At 33.5% G+C, this 21,402-nt stretch overlaps 1 protein-coding gene and 1 long non-coding RNA gene across 2 annotated transcripts; one reads left to right on the top strand and one right to left on the bottom strand.

The window, feature by feature from the left end:
- Window positions 1–6,170: 6,170 nt before the first annotated feature.
- Window positions 6,171–7,333, bottom strand: LOC144837323 (uncharacterized). The gene is made up of 2 exons (XR_013611462.1): window positions 6,382–7,333; window positions 6,171–6,323 (listed from the first exon to the last, which is right to left on the bottom strand). It is a non-coding gene; the product is annotated as an uncharacterized LOC144837323 (long non-coding RNA).
- A 4,661-nt stretch (window positions 7,334–11,994) lies between these two features.
- On the top strand, window positions 11,995–20,723 carry LOC144838185 (uncharacterized). Its single transcript, XM_078693544.1, has 6 exons — window positions 11,995–12,040; window positions 17,508–17,617; window positions 18,318–18,447; window positions 19,361–19,504; window positions 20,091–20,232; window positions 20,659–20,723. The coding sequence occupies exons 2-6, from the start codon at window positions 17,613–17,615 to the stop codon at window positions 20,721–20,723; spliced, it is 486 nt and encodes a 161-aa protein (XP_078549670.1). The 5' UTR covers window positions 11,995–12,040; window positions 17,508–17,612.
- Window positions 20,724–21,402: the final 679 nt, after the last annotated feature.

Here is a 21,402-nt window from a genome sequence, read left to right as displayed (position 1 = left end):
AGACAACGCAATGTGGTGTATGGTAGTTTTCTATTTATTTTTTTTCTTAAATAATTCAGTAAAATTATCTGTTTGTTTACGGTAATTAAACATTTTTGGTAGATGTTTCCTCAATAACAGCTACATGTTTTTGCTGACGAGGGATTCCCTTTTTATACGCTAGCATTTCATTCTAATACGCTCACGCACTTTATCGAACATACTTTTAAACCAAACCAAAACCATACAACGACAAGACATCCATCGATTCAGTTCAAAACCAATTTTAGGTAAATTTTGAATTAATTATTTTCTATCAATTCTACCATTTTCATATAAAGATATTGTGGAACCACGTCAGGTCAAGTTCAATATTGAATATCGAAACGTGGCAGGCTGAAGGCGCTTGACCTTTGACAAGATCGCCTAAATTTCAAGTTTTTAACTTTACAATACTTTTTAGTATTGTATATTCTGGTACAGCCGCTCCATGATCTCTTTGCTTTTCTTCTTTATATCTTTACTCTTTTTAAAAGTTTTACTAACGATTTTTATTTTATTTTATTATATTTATTTTTTTGCTTTATGTACACGACAACTAACGATCAAATAACAGTTTTTCACATCGCAACTTATACAACGTAATTTTGAAAACTACAACCAATTTTCTATATACATACAACGTACATTTCTAGTCTAACAAAAACATTTTTCTAAACTTTCTATTATTTAAAAGTCGAAGATAGCCAGGTCTCGGGTCCATTCTATTGTCGCCACAGATTGATATCTTCATCAGTACTTCTATGAATGGATGATTAGGTGGGAACACGAACGCTAGTTGATCATACCCAGTACCGTTTTGATCGTACGATTAATCGGGAAACCACCTCACGACGTTAAACTTACAGCTACGTGTTTTTGCATTCTATAATGTGTCAAATAAGACAAATGAATGAACTACGATCGCTTTTCCATGGCAACGGATGTCGTCTTATTTACTAAAATAATATAAACGTTCTGAAGGCCTACCTACACGTGTCTGAGTACTTACGTATCTGTCAGCGATAAGATGATTTTTTAAAGTTTTAGTAGTATTTATTTCGGTTTTTAGTCATAATAATACAGTAATAATCATTATAAAATGAAAACGTAATAACAGCAAATGTCGTAGTTTGTAATTAAATGTTAAATTATTGGAGGTTACCTTTTATTATTATTCTCACATCCGTCATTGTATACTAGATAAACGGCAATAATCTAATCTACTACTAAATGCTCATAGCAGCAATGAAGCTGGTATCCACTTAAATAGTTTCGTGATTTTAAAATACGAGTGACTACTTAAAAATGTATTAACTATTTTCGAAATGTTAAAACAGTTTAATATTTTCCAAAACTTGCAAAACAAAACAACAAAAACCATTCGTTTTAAAACGATTTTCAAAAAGCACATTACTTCATTATCTGTAAAATAAAATGAAAATACAAATTATGTATAAAAGATATTCATGTTTACTTTTAATAATTCAAGTTTTCATCATCACAGACTAGTGGGTATTTTAATTTTCGTGTACTACTATTCGTAGAAAATAATAGATTAATAACTCATAAATGAAAAAAAATAGAATGCAGCACAGCCGACCACTGACATCTTCCACAGAGCCATATAAAACAGTGCCCTCAAGTATTAACTTGACCAAATACGACGTACGCAAATACGATGAAAGCTGTGCTTTTTTCGTACGAGTCTGTACATATTACTATACTTTTCAGGTCAATAGTTTTTGCCATTATAATATGGAACATATGATTGGTATCTAAAAATTTAATAAAACTGGGTTTAAATGTAATATAAGTATACTTTAAATAGCATTAAACTTGGGTACGGGCCAGCCAATGATGGGTACGGGTCAGCCAATGATGGGTACGGGTCAGCCAAAATTTTGGGTACGAGTAAGCCAAAATTTGGGTACGAGTTGGTGGGTAAGAGTTGGCATGGGTACGGGTTGACCTGTATTCATTGGTATTGCTAGGGATTCCAATTGCTAGTAGTTTAGTAGGCCTAGGCCTACTAGCTGGGGCAGGCCCTACCTCTAGCCTTGCTCTAGCTAACAAAGGCCTAGTAGTACAGTACTGTAGTAGGCAGGGAGGGAGTCTCCACAACTTGCTGTTAGTTAGGGAACAGACATCAACTGCATTGTGATTGGTCCTCAGACGAACGTGGACACATGGATGAGGATGTTTTAACGTTCATGCTCGACTCATTGAGGAGATCAGGCCTCCGGCCCTCATAACCGAACATTTTTGTTTAAAACCCACAAAAAATGTAGAAAAAAAAATTGACAAGCAGAGAGTCAACCCCGCAACCCCTGTCTCTGGGGCTATACCCTTATCAATACACAGAGCCATCCAGCTCGTTGGTCGAATCGGATTTTACTTTGTATATGAATGGAGAAAAAATATATTATGTATCCGTAAGCTTTTTAGCCAACCAATCAGAACTGAGTTGACGTCATTTCTATACTTGTCACCACATAACTAAGGCCTTCCTGGGGTTTCCCTGATCTCACAACAAGCATTCAAACACAGTGTGGCGGTCTTTCATTTTCAGAAAACACAGTGTGGTGGTCTTTCATTTTCAGAAAACACAGTGTGGTGGTCTTTCATTTTCAGAAAACACAGTGTGTTGTTGTCTTTTGTTTTCATGATGCATCAAACAACTACAATGCACTGTAAAGTTTGACGTGATGCGTAAAAAACTGCTGAACTTTTCTATTGAATACTGAAATTTATTTTAACAATTTGAGAACTTGCAATGCACATGAGTATGATCATGGACCTATCTAATTTATAGGTCCATGGTATGATAAAGAAATTGGTACACTATTTAAAAAGTGTAATAATCATCTCACACTGTGTTGATTGACTGTGGCTGCCATGAGTACAGTACATGCCATATCTGAATTTCCTCAACTCAGAGGATGAATGCCACTATACATTTATGATACAGTATTTGTCACAATTGTGTACATTAACTATTATTACATTATCAGATTTGTGATTTGTGATAGTATGTGTACTGACAAGTATCTGTCATCTATTATCAGATATCAATTGTGTGGTAAAATTGTCAAACTAGATGTTGTCTTATGATTACCTCATCCTTTGGAAGGAACATAAAGTTGTGAACAACCTAAATACACATTTTATATGTCAAGGAGGATATATTAAAATGTTTGAAGGTTTTCATGGCGAAATGAAATGTTGATATAAAGTTTGCTGTACACCACGTATATTAAGAACTGTTGAGTTTCTCGACGTTTCAATCAATATGCTTTGATCGTCCTCAGGAGTTAATATACGTGGTGTACCGCAAACTTTATATCAACAATCAAGTAGGATAATTGTAGGTGCTGTACTATGGCTACTGTAAATCTGAATTCAGTTTCCAGTTACACCGTCAAAAATACTTTTTCTTTTTTGTGTTTATTGACATTAATTTATTGTGACTTAAAAGTTTAATTTGTTTAAAAGAATATTAGTATTTCTAATCTACAGTATACTACAAAGGATGTTTTGTGTGTTAGATTGTGCACATAAGGCATGTGCATTGTTACCTCACAAAATAAAACTGATAGGAAATTTAATTTCATTATGCAGTTATTTTATCTTAATTAGTCAGTAAAACATTTTTTCGTGGCTTAGACTTAGAGCACTCTTTATACTAATGGAGATTTTGATGTAGTTTTATTTGATTAACAAATGGTAACATGCATTGATAGTTGACAAACATTTTGTGGTTTTAATAAATGAAATAATTTATTATATAATATAGGGTAAATTACACAGAAAAAGTAATGTGATGATGTGTGTTTGCCTTTGTTTAAGGTGCACTTTCACCTTGGCTGGAAAACCCCAGGGCAATTTACAGTCATTGTTGTCTTTCAGGTTTAGACACGCAAGTGATTATTAATTTCCAATAACCCATCAAAAACTGCGTTTGTGAGTTTGTTCTCTGTTTATATAAAATCTTTTATTTTCTATTGAATTAGGCTGACATGCAAGACTGATTTAGGAAGTCAGGTGATGCACAGAACGCGGCAAAGAGGGTGTTGGCACTTTGCAGAACAATAAACACCTTATAGGCTGGTAGCGTACAATCCTATTGCTGGACCAGTGAATGGAGGATTCTTTTCCAGACAAATGACATAATTTTATGGTTACCTACATTATTTATGAATTCATTAGTGTGATGTGAGTTATATATTTTTTAAATTTCATTATAGTAATTTGGCTTTTAAGCTAGTAGAGCTTGTTGTATGAAGGTTTAAACATGGAGCTATAAATAATAGCTCCATGGTTTAAAACTAGTCAGTAATAATACAACACAATGGTTCATACAACAAACAGTAGCCAAAACATATTATTTGGTTTATAATCCAGCAGAAATATGTTGTGAGAATAAATGCTGTTTTAAATGTCTTATTAATTCTTTTTAATTGTGGTTTGCTGTCTTTAAATTAGCTTTTGATTGCCATGTTTGTACTGAGACTATCTTACCTATTGAACAAACAATATTGTTTATATAATTTATTATTAGAATCAGGGACGTTTCAGATCAGTCATAGAGGAAGCAATTAAATAGTTTTTTCCTCCACAGACCAAGATGTTTAATTAGGAACGAAAATGGTTGGTAGTTTGCAATAATTATACAATTTAAAAAGAATGATTTTTAAACTTAATAATCAAAGTATTTTATTATATGGTTTCATTTTTTATTAACAATTTGAATTTCTAATTGCGAAAAAAATTGGTCATAGGCCCTACTGTGTTTGTTGGAAATTGCGATGTAAGGTAATACTTACTTACAGTAGACAGATTAATTTAGAAAAATAAAAATTGCAGGATGATTTTTTAAGCATTTTATAGCAATTACTTATAATAAAAACTAGATTTGAACTTGTCATGGTAATGAGTTACTGTAGGCTATTACTCAACGCATTGTAACACACATGCTATTATATTAAGCTTCGTCTATAGTAGGCTGCACTACGACAATTGTACGAACATCATAGTCGTAGGCCTAATCAAGTCATAGGCATTCAGTCGATCAAAGGTTTATTTCTACCGTTCAACAAGCGTCAACATTTGACCTTATTAGCATTGTAAACAGTTTAGTTAATGATTAGTTTTTATTTTACGCAACTCGATGACTTTTGCGAAATGAAAAATAAATTAATATGTCTGAAAGATACTTGTTTGAGTAATAAATTGGAAGAAAACTGATAAAAAGTAAAGCAATTAAAATAGTGAGATAGTCGTTTTTGTTTCATTATGCAATGATAAATAAAAACTAGACATGTAACTCGTCACTTTGACGAGTTAGTTATCCGCACGACAAACACCGCGTGCACGTCATACGTTGGAATATTGCACAGAGAAAAAGATGATGGCATTATGACCTGGACTGAAGAATATGATATGTTGTTATTGCTGAATTTTATTATTTTGATTCATATACAGTTTACACAGTATAATCTGTATCCATATCATATACAGTGTAGAATAGGTGAAATTACGGGACCCGCTCTGGGGTAGCACTAACATTTCATTTTGTTTAGCCATTTGGCGAAAGTCAAAATATTTGTTTTAGTCAAATCAGTTTATCTATAGTCAAAATGGCTAAAGTCAAATTTTTTTATTTAGCGAAATGAATCGGTTTTTAGCCAAAATTTAAAATTGTTGAAATATAATGGTAAAAACATTTTAGTCAATTTATCTATGTCAACAGGTCTATAATACTGTAGACTGTTTCCTGAACGTTTTTGTAAGGCATTGAGATAAAGAACCATGCCTAAATCACTGTATGATTAAAAAAAATAATATTTTTTTTACATAATTAAAACAATTGTTCAAATTGTTTTTAATCATACAGTTATCAATTTAATAAGAAACATTTTACAGTTTTCTGAAATCCCCTGAACGCTATGTTACTTTTGTTTTTTACGCTTGGCTGGTCATGTTTGGTTTTTAGCCAAAATTTAAAATTGTTGAAATATAATGGTAAAAACATTTTAGTCAATTTATCTATGTCAACAGGTCTATAATACTGTAGACTGTTTCCTGAACGTTTTTGTAAGGCATTGAGATAAAGAACCATGCCTAAATCACTGTATGATTAAAAAAAATAATATTTTTTTTACATAATTAAAACAATTGTTCAAATTGTTTTTAATCATACAGTTATCAATTTAATAAGAAACATTTTACAGTTTTCTGAAATCCCCTGAACGCTATGTTACTTTTGTTTTTTACGCTTGGCTGGTCATGTTTGTGTGTGTTGGCTTCCATCGCGTAGCAGGCGAAAATCGTGTCCTAGACTTCACGGTCACTCAGCATCACCGCCGCGCAGCGGGTTAATGTTTTTAAATTGGGTATGCTCAAGAGGTGCGAAAGTGCAGAACCTCCGGCCTAGGCCTACAAAATTATGTACAACAACGGTATATCGTATGCTAAAATTATTGAGGAAAATTCCTAGCAAACGAACACTCGTATCATTGTTGAACGTAAGATAATATAGGCCAAAGCACAGAGTACACGTCTTTCCATCCCTCAAGGCTGCGCCGAAGCTTTTCTGTCAAGGCGAGAAATTTATCCCGATAATTATTTATTTACACACAACAACACAGAAGCCGGCGGCCGGCCCCGCTCAGATGCATGTGTGTGTTTAGCTAAATCCCCGTTAGACTCTACCATTTCCTGCATGTTGTTTTGTTTACACTGACGCACGAGGGAAGTTTATTAAGGGTAAAATATGAAAGTACATTAAATTGGAAGACTCTAAAATGCATAACGCATACATTTTTGATTTCGATAAGATTAAGACGTCATTCATCGAAGATACTATAATGTTTCTTTTTAATCTGAAAAGTACACCCCTATCGAAAAATAGACAATTAGCCGACCGTCGGCTACGTAGTAGTCGTTTGTGCAGCGCACAACACGTGATAGTTTGGGTAGACTTCATCATCCATGTGTCGTGTAACGTCTGTCTCTCTGTGCAGTCTACCTCTGCTATCTCCATCTTTTTGAAATAACAAAGAGACGCCTGATACAACGAAACAAGTTGACGAAAAATGGAGCTTGAAGTAAACAACGTGATAACGAACAAAATAAATGCTTGGAGATCGACAAATGGACCTTTTAGTTGGACTTTATGCTTTCGCCAAAATGATTATTTAATTATCTATTTTATCATATGTCATCGCCAAAATGGCTAAAGTAGCCGTTTTATTTTTCGCCAATCTGGAAACGTTTTCCCCCATGGCGACTTGGCGATCGGCCAGTGCGAGCCCAGCCGTTATTTATTGCAATTTTTAACACGGTTTTAAAATGAAATGAATGAAATAGCAATTTCGGAAGGAAATTATCTCAGCAACAACATATTAACGTGTAGAAGAAATTTGAATACGTGAAATATTGATGCGCGCTCTTTTAAATGTAATGAATTATGACGAAAAAGATGAAAATACGACTTTTTTTATTTAACTGGCCATATGATGGCGTCACAACGATTAGCAAAATTTTCACATAATTTCGTATCTGCAATCCAATAGCTTCCAGAAAACATTCTAATCGTGATTATCACATTTTATTCTTACGAGCTATAACAGATTAAAATTTACTGTAAAGATGAAATTAATGCCACACATAATTTAAATTTTTAGGCATGATGACGTCATAAAAATTAAAATATTTTTAACTCATGCGAAAGATAGTTGATTGACCTAGACAATATCAAAATCAGGGTGAAAATGGAAAACGGATAAGTGGAGATGCGCTCTATTAAATGTGATGACCTATGACGAAAGATACAAAAATCCTAAATTTTATATTTGCGTGGCTATATGATGACGTCACAATGTCCGGTTAGCCATATTAATGCATGATCCGATATCTACAACTCATCAACTTCCAGACTATGTAATCAAAATAACTTTCATCGTTTAGTTTAGAAATTACGACTGTTTGAAAAAAGGCATAATTTCGGCGAATTTTTGAACTTTTTCATCAAAAACACGCACAAATTGTCCAATTCAACGTGTTCGTATGGCGTTATTTAAAGTGGAAAAGGTCTAAATTGTTTTCAAAATTACTAGAAAAGGCTTGAAAAATATAATGCAAGAGAAAAAAACATGTTTTTCATACTCCGTGCGCACTTTACGTGCATATAAAAAAATAATTTTGCGCGCGTGGGAATTTTTGACATGTGCAAAATGTCATAAAACGTGTAAAAAGTTGATCAGAAATTAATTTTGCACATTTTGAAATTTTAAATGCGCGCGTAACTTTGTGTAAAACACGCAATTTTTTTTCAACAGAAAGTTACCGCATGATATAAATTAAACTTTTGGAAAATTTCAATTTAGAATGTTATTTGGTTTTTGACCTATGTTAAATACGCGAAATTCATAAAATCGTGCGTAAGTCACGTTGCGCAATTGTAAACATCCTGAAAAGGTTCGCTGCACAACTTCATATGAAGTCGCTGAATGCGGATAACTAAAAATAAAATTAATGTGATGTGAAGTAGGATTAGATATCTTTTTTCCTTCTTGATATACCTTACCAATAATTAACCAGTATATAGGCCAATAAATAATATTATCACAACATAAAATGGCATAGTAGGCCTCTACAGTACTAACCAAACAGAGCCTCCAAATTAGCCTTTAGTGAAAATTGTTTTTTATACCTATTAACAATTCCTTCAAAATACACATTATTATCCTAAAGCACAAAATTATGAATTTGCACCTTTAAAGGCGTCCTTTAAATTGAGTAAATGGCTCCACCCAGAAATATATAAAGAGTTTACAACATTGAATGATTAGAAGCCATTTTTGTGTCAAATAATTTGCACGCTCCATGTGCGCTCGTTTATTTTGTACAGTGTTTTCCTGTAGTTCATCCATTATTTTATATGCCGTATTTTAGTAATTTATTTTATTAATGGTCTTGATTCGGTAGCCTATATATATATTTTTATAATAAAAAAATAAATGCTACATGCAAGTTGGGATAAATCAAAGCATAAGCCAATACAACACGTCATATAACACACAATTCACCTCTCTTTATATATGGCTCTGCGTTTTTGACACAAGCTGCGCCGACAACTTTATTAAATTTTAGAGACTCATTCATCATTTCATTTGTAATAATTTGCCTTTATTATTTTAATATTGTTCATACCCTTTTCAGTATATTAACAAATATATCCACAACACTTATTTTATTTAGTCAGCAAAGCATGCATTATGAATTTAAAAATATTACATAGTTATACTGTATATATATTCTGTTGATACAAAATAAATGGTACGTCTAGTATCGCGAATAATTAAAAATCAATAAATCTTATAATGTACTACTAGCACAAGCGCACATGCAATTATTCTTTGCCGCAAGTACTTCTGTACACTTTGCACATCAATAATTCACCGTCAAATATGCAATTACATTTTTAAAAATATATGAAAACATTTGAAGTATTTTGTTGCTCCTAATCTATACTTTACATGGGTTAATGGAGATAATTTTGACACAATTTGATCGGTATATCACATGACTTTTAAATTTAACCCAATGCCGTAACTCTTTATATATATGGCTCTGGCTCCACCCATAATTCGTTCGTTTACATTGGTCGAATAGGAATTATGATATCTTCCTAACACTATCTTTCACTGAACTTGCGCAATGACCGTAATGCAAACGTTTTAAATTCAATTCGAAACTCGTACATAAAAAATATCAGCGGTATCCTATTGTCAAAGTGTCTTTTCGGCCAATAGTCTGTCAGCCAAATGTCTGTCGGCTAATTGTCTGTCGGCTAAATGGTTTTCGGCGAAATGTCCTGTCGGCGAAATGTCCCGTCACCTTCATCACTTACCTTTTAGGTCTTTTGTTTAATAGAACATGAATTGTTCAATAAACTTGAGTTAAAAGGTCATTTCAAACCTACTAATGTCTGTTGTTGGAGATTACAAAGGTCACAGAAGTTAGGCTGCTGAATATCTTGCTAGTTCGAGCTATTATTTCAAATTTGATTCATAAAACAAGTAGTCAAAGTTTGCAGTTTGACTTAGGGAGCCCACCATATGAAAACAATCCCAATTCCAGTAGACAACACGAAGGGATTTAGATATGTTTACCATGCATACCAGTGCGCGAAAGAGGACTATTCCATTTTTTCTGCTGGTAAAAATGCTGATTGAAATTAATACATTTTAGAAAATTAAAGCAACGGAAGTGTACAGTCCGATAAGAGCCGGCCCAACGCACATTGTGTTTATGGTGCCAGGCAGGACGTAGCAATCTGACGTGACTTTTAAATATTGAACTCAATTGTTAGTTGGTCGTCCGTTGACATCGCTGTAATAAATACAGTGGTAGGCATAGTGAAAAAAAATACATTACCACCGATTGGGTTCAGTCATAGTTTTACAGAAAAATTAATAAAAGGGAAAAGAATATTAATTGATTGTGTGTACTTTGGTCTATACGATCTTCTGTCAGCCTGAATCCGTTGCTGGTGAGACTGACCGGGCTACGCAATCCAATGGAGTGAAATAAAAAAAACATGCAAGATGTTAATGTGGGAAGGTGGTATTGTGTTTCATGACATGTGACCCAAAAAATGATCTTCTGTCGGCAGCCCTTCTGCGATCAACTGAACGTTGTACAGGCAGTGTATTGATGACCTTGTTGTTGTGTCCTTTCATTGACAGACTGAACGTTTTGAGTTCACTCGATCTTGCTTCTTCTACTGACTGTGTACGTACTTTGTGAGAATTTCTATTTATAAAAAGGGGTTTACTTTTCACGTTTTACTGTCAGTGGTGGTGCTATGCTGATCAGAGGTCCCAAGTTCCCAGAAAACCGACTTTTAATGCAGATCCCCGCCTCCCCGAAAATTGGTTATTTCCCCCTGAAAATCTGGTCGATTTCGACCTAAGCTAGCCTAGCCTAGAGATTTTTCATATAAAATAACTGAAATTAAACATTTTCCCAAGACAAACATGTTATTTCACTATTAACACTCTTGGTACTGTTTATAATGACGCAAAGTATTTAATCAAAAGCATTTCTTAGGCATTTGTTTTCACGAATTAACAGCTATCTATCAACTGACAAGCCAATCACACATGTGACATTGTATTGTTGTATTGATATGTCGCATCAACAATTGTGTCAATAGATTCGGGCGGTGCCCACCTTACCCATGAGGTGAAAAAGGACTTTAAAACGATTTTTTACATGCAAATTTCAGAAACACTTGTTTATTGGAGAAAAAGTCTACTTTACAGTATCTATATATAAATTTACGTAAGGGCAAAATTCAGTAAATCGCGCGTTACTTCTAGAATTTTACTCGATGGTATATAAAGTTGGTTCATACGTTCGGTACTGATTTTAACCACCTAACATAACCTTGTTTATTAATTATGTTTAGTTAGATAATTAGTTATTGAAGATTTAAATGAATTTAGTTTCAACGATTTGCCCTAAATTAAAGGGTGTTTTCCGATCATGGTATACACTGTCTAATGGATGTCAATGCTGAAAAATACCCGCACACAATAATACGAGGATGCTTCGCATGTACCTATCTCCTTCTACGATAAATAGTTTTTAAAGCTGAAAACCGGTCAAACAGCTCGAGTACAGCACCATAATGTTGAAGACAAACCAAGTTTATTAAAAAAATACTATTTGTATTATGGAACTGTATGAAAATTTTAAACTATCAGATGAGATATAGACGCAATTATAAAGTTTAAACAAATATTTTAACATCCATTATAGTATAACTTAAAATTGAAAACAATCAAAAATTCCTAATTTTAATAAATTTAAAGACTAATAGTTATCAGGAGAAATTAATATTTAAACAAGTTTACCTTTTTTATATTTCAGAAGGGAAATCTAATTTGGCTTTACACTATCGACATGAATGATTGCTATATGAAGATGCTGTATTTTATGTAATGGATAGGTATGTGGTTTTTTTATTATTTTCAAATATTATTTGGTATAGAGATAACTATTTCAAAAATTCAAATTTTTTAGCAAGATCTTAAAATTTAATAAAAGTGAAAATCTATTTTGAAAAAATTTCAATCCAAGTCGGTCCTAAACCGTCTTAGCCAAAGTCAAGTCGGCCCCGATAGTCTACTGAATATAGCATAAAACTTGAACATAAATGTAAGCAAAGGTTTTTTGATTTTAAATGAGTGTACATATGGTCCTGGTCACACAGAAAATCAACCCTCTGAAATCTTATGCCTAATTAGCATTAGCATAAATATGCAAATTAGGTGCAAACATCCTATCTACTACTAGGCCTATTTCAGCAATTTTAGTTTTAAACTACTCAGAAGACCCATATTCATATTCACTATTATGGAAACATTTGACCAAAAATGACCATTATTTTGACCTTTGACCCATCATCTTGACCGAATTCATATCTCGGTAAAAGGCAGGTCATATACAGTAAAGTCATGGTTGGTCTTAAATTACTCAGAGCATGCATATTTATATTTCCAATTTTAATTCAATTCACATTTATTTACTCATCGTTTATGAATACAATTTCATAATATAAAAGCATTGAGCAATTTGCATAATTAGCATAAACAAAATGGCCACTATTTTTTATAAAACATGCTATATCTCTGGAAATACTGGACGTAGTGAGATAATTCTGGTGTCAAATTGTTCGCAATGTATACATTTATATTAGCTCTAACAGAAATTTCTTTGTAAAATTGACTGGAAATCCCATTTTTAGCAATTTTGACCTTTGACCTCTTTTCGCTATATCTAAGTATCGGCAGGTCGGAGAGAATTAAAAATAGGAACAAATTGTTCCCAAGATATACATTTATTTTCAGTTTAACAGATGATATTGCTTGATAATGACCGGAAGTTTAGTTATTGACCTTCAAAATAATTTAATACGTTTATTCTATATTAATAACATAAATTAATATATATGTTTATACTTGTCATAATGGTGGGTGGGGGTGGGGAGGGGATATTGATTGTAACACTTTGGTACTGTATGAAGAGCCCACATTGAAAATAATTATGTACAGGAAAGGGTGCCTTCTCCATATGAAGGAACCTACAGTATAAAGTTTTCCCGAATAATCTCACATGCCATATGGGCCATACTGGCTCTGTAATGGAAATGGGTAAAATATTTGGTCCCAATAGGTTGGCCCATACAGGAAAGAGTTGCCTGTACACAAAGGATTCTAAAATAACCCATTTGTCCGAATGAACCCTCTAAGGACCCTTTTGGGATCTCTATGTGGTGTGCTACATAAGGCCCTGTATTAGAAATTAATATGGGGTAAATAGTTCATAGATGAACTATGGAAAAAAACTAAATGTGCACCCCCAATCTTTAAATAACATTTATGGATATGCCCAAATGAACCCAAGGGCCGATCCTTCATGGACCTTTCGGGGTTCTCTATGTGGGGCTACAAGAGACCCTATATTGGAAATACTGTATGTGGGGTGAAAATGTGGGTTCATAGAGATATAATAAATATCCCTGTGCACCCAATTAACCCAAGGGCCGGCCGCAGAATTTTTTTAACTCGTCATATAAGGCCGATTCAGCAGAAGTTAATAGAGGGCGCGCTCCATCGCTCATGAATATTTATTAGAAAGTGCTACTCGCATGCATTAAAACTTTCGTGCTAGCTAGCTGTCAATACGCGATATGATGATACGATCGCCTTCCACTTGCTTCCACCATCTCTCTCTCTTCGCAGGCCGCTTAAGTAGGAGGAGGCCTTTCCTCTTCAAGTTTATGTTGATAACGTCATCATACCCAAAAATTAGAGCATATTGTGTGTCCCGTAATTTCACCTATGCTACACTGTATATATATATACAGTGTTTACTGTATACAGTATCTACAGCTCAGTAATGAGACATACTAATAGGAACAACTCAGCACTATAATCGTATGCATCAGGTCATCGGATTATCAACACTTTGCGATCGTATTTTAACGTACATGCATCGTTTTTAAAAATTAAATGTCATTAAAATTATAAAAATGATCACCTATAATTCGTCAAAGTGACGAATTAAATTCTAGTTAATTTTATTGTTAGCATACGACATACTCTCTTACCTTCAGTGCATCATCAATATCGCTACAGTTATGGACATCACAAACTGTGATATCCATGGCTAGAGAATTAGGCAGAATTAGTGCAAGGGTGCGATCGCACCCCCACCCCCTCCCCCTAATTTTTAATTATAGAAGGTAAAAAAAACACCCGGAAATATAACTAATATGCCACGACCATGGTGGGACTGAGGCATATTGCACCCCTTTAAAGAAATACTGCATCCGCAGGCGACAGTCATCATGGACCGAAAATATCAGAGAAGGCGTGATTACAATACAGTTTCAAATTGTTAAATAATGGATTAGTTGAAGACATTCTTGTTGTGCCGAAAGAAGAAATGTCCAAATGCTTAACTAACATGTACAGATTGGTATGATGTAGGCATACTGTAAAAGGGTAAAATCAATGTTAAAACCTCCTTGGTAAAAGCGCGAAAACCTTTTTGGGTGTTACAGTATCATCATAAATATTATTTTATTATACCACCATATACCTATTTGAGTATTAATTAAATGTAATTATTGCACGAATTGCTTTCATTGTAGGCCTATTTATCAGCAGTCAAAAAAGAACATTACAGTAGTAGTAGGTAGCTGACATGACAGTGAGTAAAAATTGGGAAAGCAATTCCCTGCTCTGCTTGCATGACCGCTGACTGTCTCAGCGTGCAGCAGCAGCCTGGCTGTTGTAATTTAAATATTCATGAGCGATGGAGCGCGCCCTCTATTGATTTCTGCTGAATCGGCCTTATATGACGAGTAAAAAAAATTTCGCGGGCCGGCCGGTATAATATAATGGGTGACACTGTGGGTACATATAGACAGGCGGGGCCCATGGAATAAAGCTGCCTGTGAACTCTCGATCCTTAAGAAACATTTATGGATTTGCCCAAATTAACCCAAGGGCCGGTCCTCCATGGACATTAAGCCCCATAATGGAAATATAAGGGGTGACAATGAGGGTTTATATAGACAGGCATATGGAATAAACCTGCCTGTGCACTCTCTATCATTAAGGAACCCATATGGATTTTGCATAAAATGAAACATTATTATTATTATTACTATTTAGACCCTTCTGCAGTTCTCTACTGTATGTTCAGTTCTACATTTGGCCCTGTATCGAATCAATGCATTTGACTACATAAGGCACTGTAAGGCCAAATATATTTGGTAACTAAAACTGTGGGTTCCAAGATTAAGCCATGGAAAAAGGCAGTCTGTGCACCCTCAATCCTTAAGGAACCCATATGGATTTGCCAAAATGAACCAAGGGTAATTCTGGATTCTCTATGAGCCGTACATTCCGTTTAATTAGAGATACATGGATACCTAAATGAAATTGCTCAAATTTTCCTGAAAGGCATTCCCCTTCCACACCTCTTTGAATTAAATTCACCCTGATAGGCTCTTATGTACAGGACTTCAAAGCAATAATCACACTTGTATTTTTCAAACAGTATAATCTATTAGATTGAATAAAAATATCTATTATAAGCAATTTGCCATTAGAAATCTCTATGCCATGTCGTTATTTAGATGAGAAAAACAGGTCAAAGGTTAAAATTACAGAAAAATAGTTGTTTCAGTCACTTTTTGAAAAAATTTTGCATTATGGCAAGTAGAAACATATATATTGTGAACAATTTGACACCAAAATTGGCTCCCTACGACAAAAATGTATTATTTTATGTTATAATATAGAATAACCTTACTCAATTATGTCAAAGGTCAATATAACCACACTTCCGGTCATTTTCAAGCAATATCAACTTTTTAGAGAGCTCACTACAACACCTTTTATGACATTAATATATGCATATTCATTCATAGAGATTAGTTGGACTGTTGAAGATACATCAGTTTAAATGAATGCATTAATTATAATCATGAAAAATATTATTGTAATAATATAAATAACTAATATAAATAAATGAAAAACCAACATTTTGCACCTAATTTGCATATTAAGCATGTCATAATTTACATATTCACCTGTTATGAACAGTTTTATGATAATTAGTTTTATGTTTGTATGGCTATCCTGTGTGTAAAACATGCATTTAGAAACAAACCCCATCACAAATGAATAATTAGTTCAGGAGTTATAGCGGAAATATGAATTTTATACCTAATTTGCATATTTATGCTAATTTGCATAATATGAAGGCATCGAATTTCAGAGGGTTGATTTTCTGTGTGTGATCAGGACAACATGGCCATTCAATTAAAACCAAAAAACCTTTGCTTACATTTTTGTTCAAGTTTTCCATATTTATTGATTAAATGCAGTAGCCTACAAGTCAAATCGGCCCCAAAGTCAAGTCGGCCCCAAATCAAGTCGGCCCCAAGTCAAGTCAGCCTCAAGTCAACTCGGCCTCATGTCAACTCGGCCTCATGTCAACTCGACCCTGTTAAAGTATGGAATGCAAAAAGTGCAAAGGAAGAGGATTTATAAAATAATTTTCTTCACATTTTTTTACCTATGAATAATTCTGAAAAAAAAAAAAGAATGATTTCACCAACTTTCCTTTATTACGTTTAATAAAATTTCAAATTGTTCAAATTGCGCATAACAAACAATTTATTTATAAGCTTTCATACTATTATTAATGTTAGTACTACAATGAACCTTTGGATAATAAATAGGAACACATTGTATGTGGGCGCCTATGTTCGTTCGTGCGTCAAAATTCAATGAACATGAATATTTATTAGGTGTAATAAGATTGTTTGGTGAGTTGAATCATGGAGGTAGAAAATAATTTTAACTCCATGGTTGAATCACGCGTAGATTTCTTCAGTGTATGCATTAGGCATCTGAAACCAATTCGTAGCTGCGCCTTTGGCAGCTGTTTTGATATCTACAACTCCTATGTTTTTTCGCTGTTTTATTCTCAAATCAAAAACAATATGTACAATCATTTTTCCAATGTCCAAATGGTGGAACGTCTTCGATTTACTAAAATGCGGTACCTGCACATACGGCAATGAGATCATTTTTTTATGAGTATTACTTATTTCTTCATTTTTTTTTAAAGTGTGGATAGTCATAATCGTAATAGTATTAAATAATATAGACAGCACTTTTGCGTTCCATACTTTATTGGGGCCGAGTTGACCGATTAGTTTTTGGCCGAGTTGACATGAGGCCGACTTGACGTGGGACCGACTTGACTTTGGCCGAGATGGTTTAGGGCCGACTTGACCTGCACCCTTTAAGAATGATTAAATAACTTATATAAAAGATAATGAAAATCATGAATATAATTTTTTATCAATGGTTATTTTCATAAATACACAGGTAGTGATGCATTATTACAATTAGGAATAAGCTTTCAACAGAAATGATTTACAAACAATTGAGCAAATTTGTAGGACAAAACCAGATCTTCTGAAAACTAACACAATGAGGTATTGAAAAAGATATACAGTACAGTATTTTTATAATATTTATCAATTGACAAGAGCCATATAATGTATTTCCCCCAGTCCTAACATATTAACTACCTATTTACCCATCCATTTATAAAAAGTTACACAAAATGTGGCCAACACAATTGTTTGTCTTTATGAATTGAAACAAATAGCATTGAAGATTGATGAAAAGGACATACTGTATTGTGTCTAATAAATTCCCCCTCCCTAATAAATGTCCCCTCTGAGTTTTTTTTTCAATATTGCAATGAGTGCTCATGTATCCAGTTCATAGAAACCTTGCGCCCTTAAATTATTAAGGGCAAATATTAAATTTGATATTCTACGATTAATTACACCTTGTGTATGTATGATGGTGGTAAAAACCAATGTTCTGAAAATATTGCAGGGATAATGTCTATTGATATTACAGCAGTGATAAACGTGTGCATGGACCAGTGCGATAGAATATTGAATTATTGCTGTTGAAAAAAGGAGGCAGGCTAGAGATAACTTGCACATTACCTTTTTCCTCAACATATAAAGAACTTATTGCATGCTTTAAAGCAGTTTGTTAGTTATTGGGTGTTAAAATTTACCTCTTATAAATGACCCCCTTTTTGGAAAAATTAGACACAATACAGTACATTTCATTTTAAACAATGATCAATGTTGTATTTAACTTTAATCATTTCAGTTTACTAAAGGATCGTGTAAGAAATGTCATTCGTGGTAAGAAAAGAATGTTATTATCAGTTTTTGGAAAGATGCTTACAAATGATGAATATCAACTTACAACAAGATTTTGTAAGCCAACAGATAAAAAGGTTGATTACTATTTGTTGTTAAACTGTATTTGAATAATGTAGTTTTTATTTACTTACAGCTGTTTATAGATATAACTATTCAATACAGTAGTTGCTTTTTTCCCAATTTCTTCAATAAAGGATATTTGTTACTGAGTTGATCTTGTATTTGATCGATAATACTGTAGCTTAGAGCAAACACTGAATTAAATTGGCATAATGCTTTCTCTTATTTTTATCAATTTTAAAATGGTGCAGTATGAAAAGGGCACGATCAAGTGGAAAAAATGCATTGTGATAAACCCATTCCAACTTCAGACCCGAGTATTCACAGGCACTAAATTTAAAATTAAAATTAATATTGAAGACAGAAAATAGTATATTTGCTGAAACTTTTAGCATCATGGTTCTAAAGTTTGCTTCTGTTACAGTTAAAATTTGTAGTAATTGTGTACTGTACATAATTAAAGACCCATTCCCTAAAAAAACATTAAACCAGGTCATTCCTTGTGTTAAATGTACGTTTTATGGTAAATTAGGATAAAAAAAGAGAAACAATGCATTACAGTAGGTGCAGATTTGTACTCTCGGAGTACCCTCTAGTTCTTTCTGTTTTTGCCAGAATCTGTTGATAAAAATTGGGAGTTAGAAGTCTTCCATTTGTTTTTGGCCCACGATCGATCGAAAAGTGGGTAAATTACAGAAGATAAAAAATATCAGTCCGCGCTCAATGCATGTTGGGATTTATAGCGGACCACTTAAATTATTAGAATCAACTTATTATTTAACCATATAATATTTATTTTTACATTAAATGTAGTTTGTGACCATAAATTAGATCTAAAAAAATGTAGGGAATGGGATGTAAACATGACCAATAAATAACATATTATTTAAAATATGTTGTTTGTACAGTATTACATGTATATTTCAGATGATAGATGAAGAACACGGAAATCATGGTGAGCGGATCTTAGCATTACCTACACAAATACTCTGTATGTATAAGGACATGGAAATTACTGTTAGAGTATTAGACCAGCAATGGAAAATCCAGGGAAGATCTGAAATATCACATGTAAAAACATTTGTTGAATAAAAATGTATGACTGTACACACTATTATACAAATTATAGACATTATATAATGCTGTGGTAGGTTGAAATGGTGATGAATATAATTATATTAAAACTCCATTGCTATCCAAAGCATACTATAAACACAGTGTATATTATTTTATTTGACGATTTTGTATCACAATGCTGTGTATTATTTTTTTAATGTAAATAAATTAGCTTTTCGTAAACATTTTGAGAATTTTGTTGAAGAATACTGCGCATTGTAGTAGGCTATGTGCCATCTATAACTACTCATCGAACAAAATCCAAGCGCCATCTTCGATATTTGGTTCAAGATAGAAATAGTGGATTAGTTGAATAAAAGAACTGTAGAACAAATAATGTTGTTGAGGATGCACACTTTTATTTGCAGATAGCCATTTTTATATTTCTCATTGAGACAAAAAACTCTTTGAGTTGAATGAAAACATTACCAGTATAAACAAAAATTATTTAAAAAAATGTATTCACCAAAGCAATCAATTTAACTACAGTGCCTTTGAGCTGTAACTTTTTATCTGAGTATGGCTCCTCTTTTTTTCCTAGACTGTCACTGCTGAATACCTATGGCATGGAACACCATTCAATACATTTCTTTTAAAAAGAGGTAATTCATCAGCAAATGTCCTAAATGTAACAGTATTACTGAGACAAGAGTCAAATTATATTGATCCAGTGGAAGTGTATTGTAAGTATTTAAAATGCAACAACAAGTCTAAATGTATGATGTAATAAAGAAATGTAGTATTCAAAAAACGGTAATCAGACATTAACCATCCATGACAATAACTAGCCATTATTGACTGTACCATTGTTGTGGTGGAAACAATGTAGGTGTTGGCTTGTTTTTTATCTAGCACTACAATACACTTTAGTTACATTTCTAGTTCCTAAAACACCTTAATTCCTCCACATATCAAGCAGTTAATTCTTATTTCGAATATCGCTTGGGTGGTTTTTTTTCTCATTCTCACAGATTTCCTCATCTTAATTTTTGTTTTTGTATTATTTAATTTCCAGGATAATATCACTGGTCGAGTTTTTCTATACATATATATATAAATCTGGTTTCTTTTTTTATTGAAATAATGATTATATAATTTATTTGTTATAGGCAATGTTGAGACATCAAGACCAAATCTAGGTATGTTATTATTATTAATTATGGTAATGATGTAGATTAAGTACGTTTTCACCTTGACCAGAGGAATGGCATGAGCCAATACATCTGAGGCAGATACTAGATGCAGCTGCTACCATAAGGGTCAGCCCCTGTGTTGATTTCAAATGCCTGATGGGACCTAGCTTCATATATACAGCACTGATATTCCTAGATGGTCTCCCATCCAAGCTCCAACCAGGTCCAACATTGCTTAACTTTGGTGATCAGACAAGCAAACCAGTGTTTCAACGTGACATATTATATGTAGTGAACAAACATAAACAGACTACAATATTTAGAATTTAATTAATGCAATATAGGTTATATTCCGGCCAATGTGAAAAGTTTTATGGTAAGTTCCGGCAAACTACACTTTGCTAGCACGCTATGAGAAAAGGACTTTTAAACCATGATACTTTATAGCAAATATATTTACTGTAATTTTTAGCTAATTTGTTTCATCCCATGTTGGTACAGGTGTGTCTTCTGGTGCAGGTGTGTCTTCAGGTGCAGGTGTGTCTTCTGGTCCAGGTGTGTCTTCTGGTGCAGGTGTGTCTTCTGGTGCAGGTGTGTCTTCTGGTGCAGGTGTGTCTTCTGGTGCAGGTGTGTCTTCTGGTGCAGGTGTGTCTTCTGGTGCAGGTGTGTCTTCTGGTGCAGGTGTGTCTTCTGGTCCAGGTGTGTCTTCTGGTCCAGGTG

The sequence above is a fragment of the Antedon bifida genome, chromosome 3 (assembly GCF_963402885.1).
Source record: "Antedon bifida chromosome 3, ecAntBifi1.1, whole genome shotgun sequence".
NCBI lineage: Eukaryota > Metazoa > Echinodermata > Crinoidea > Comatulida > Antedonidae > Antedon > Antedon bifida.
This window is presented reverse-complemented; position numbering and strand designations above follow the sequence as displayed.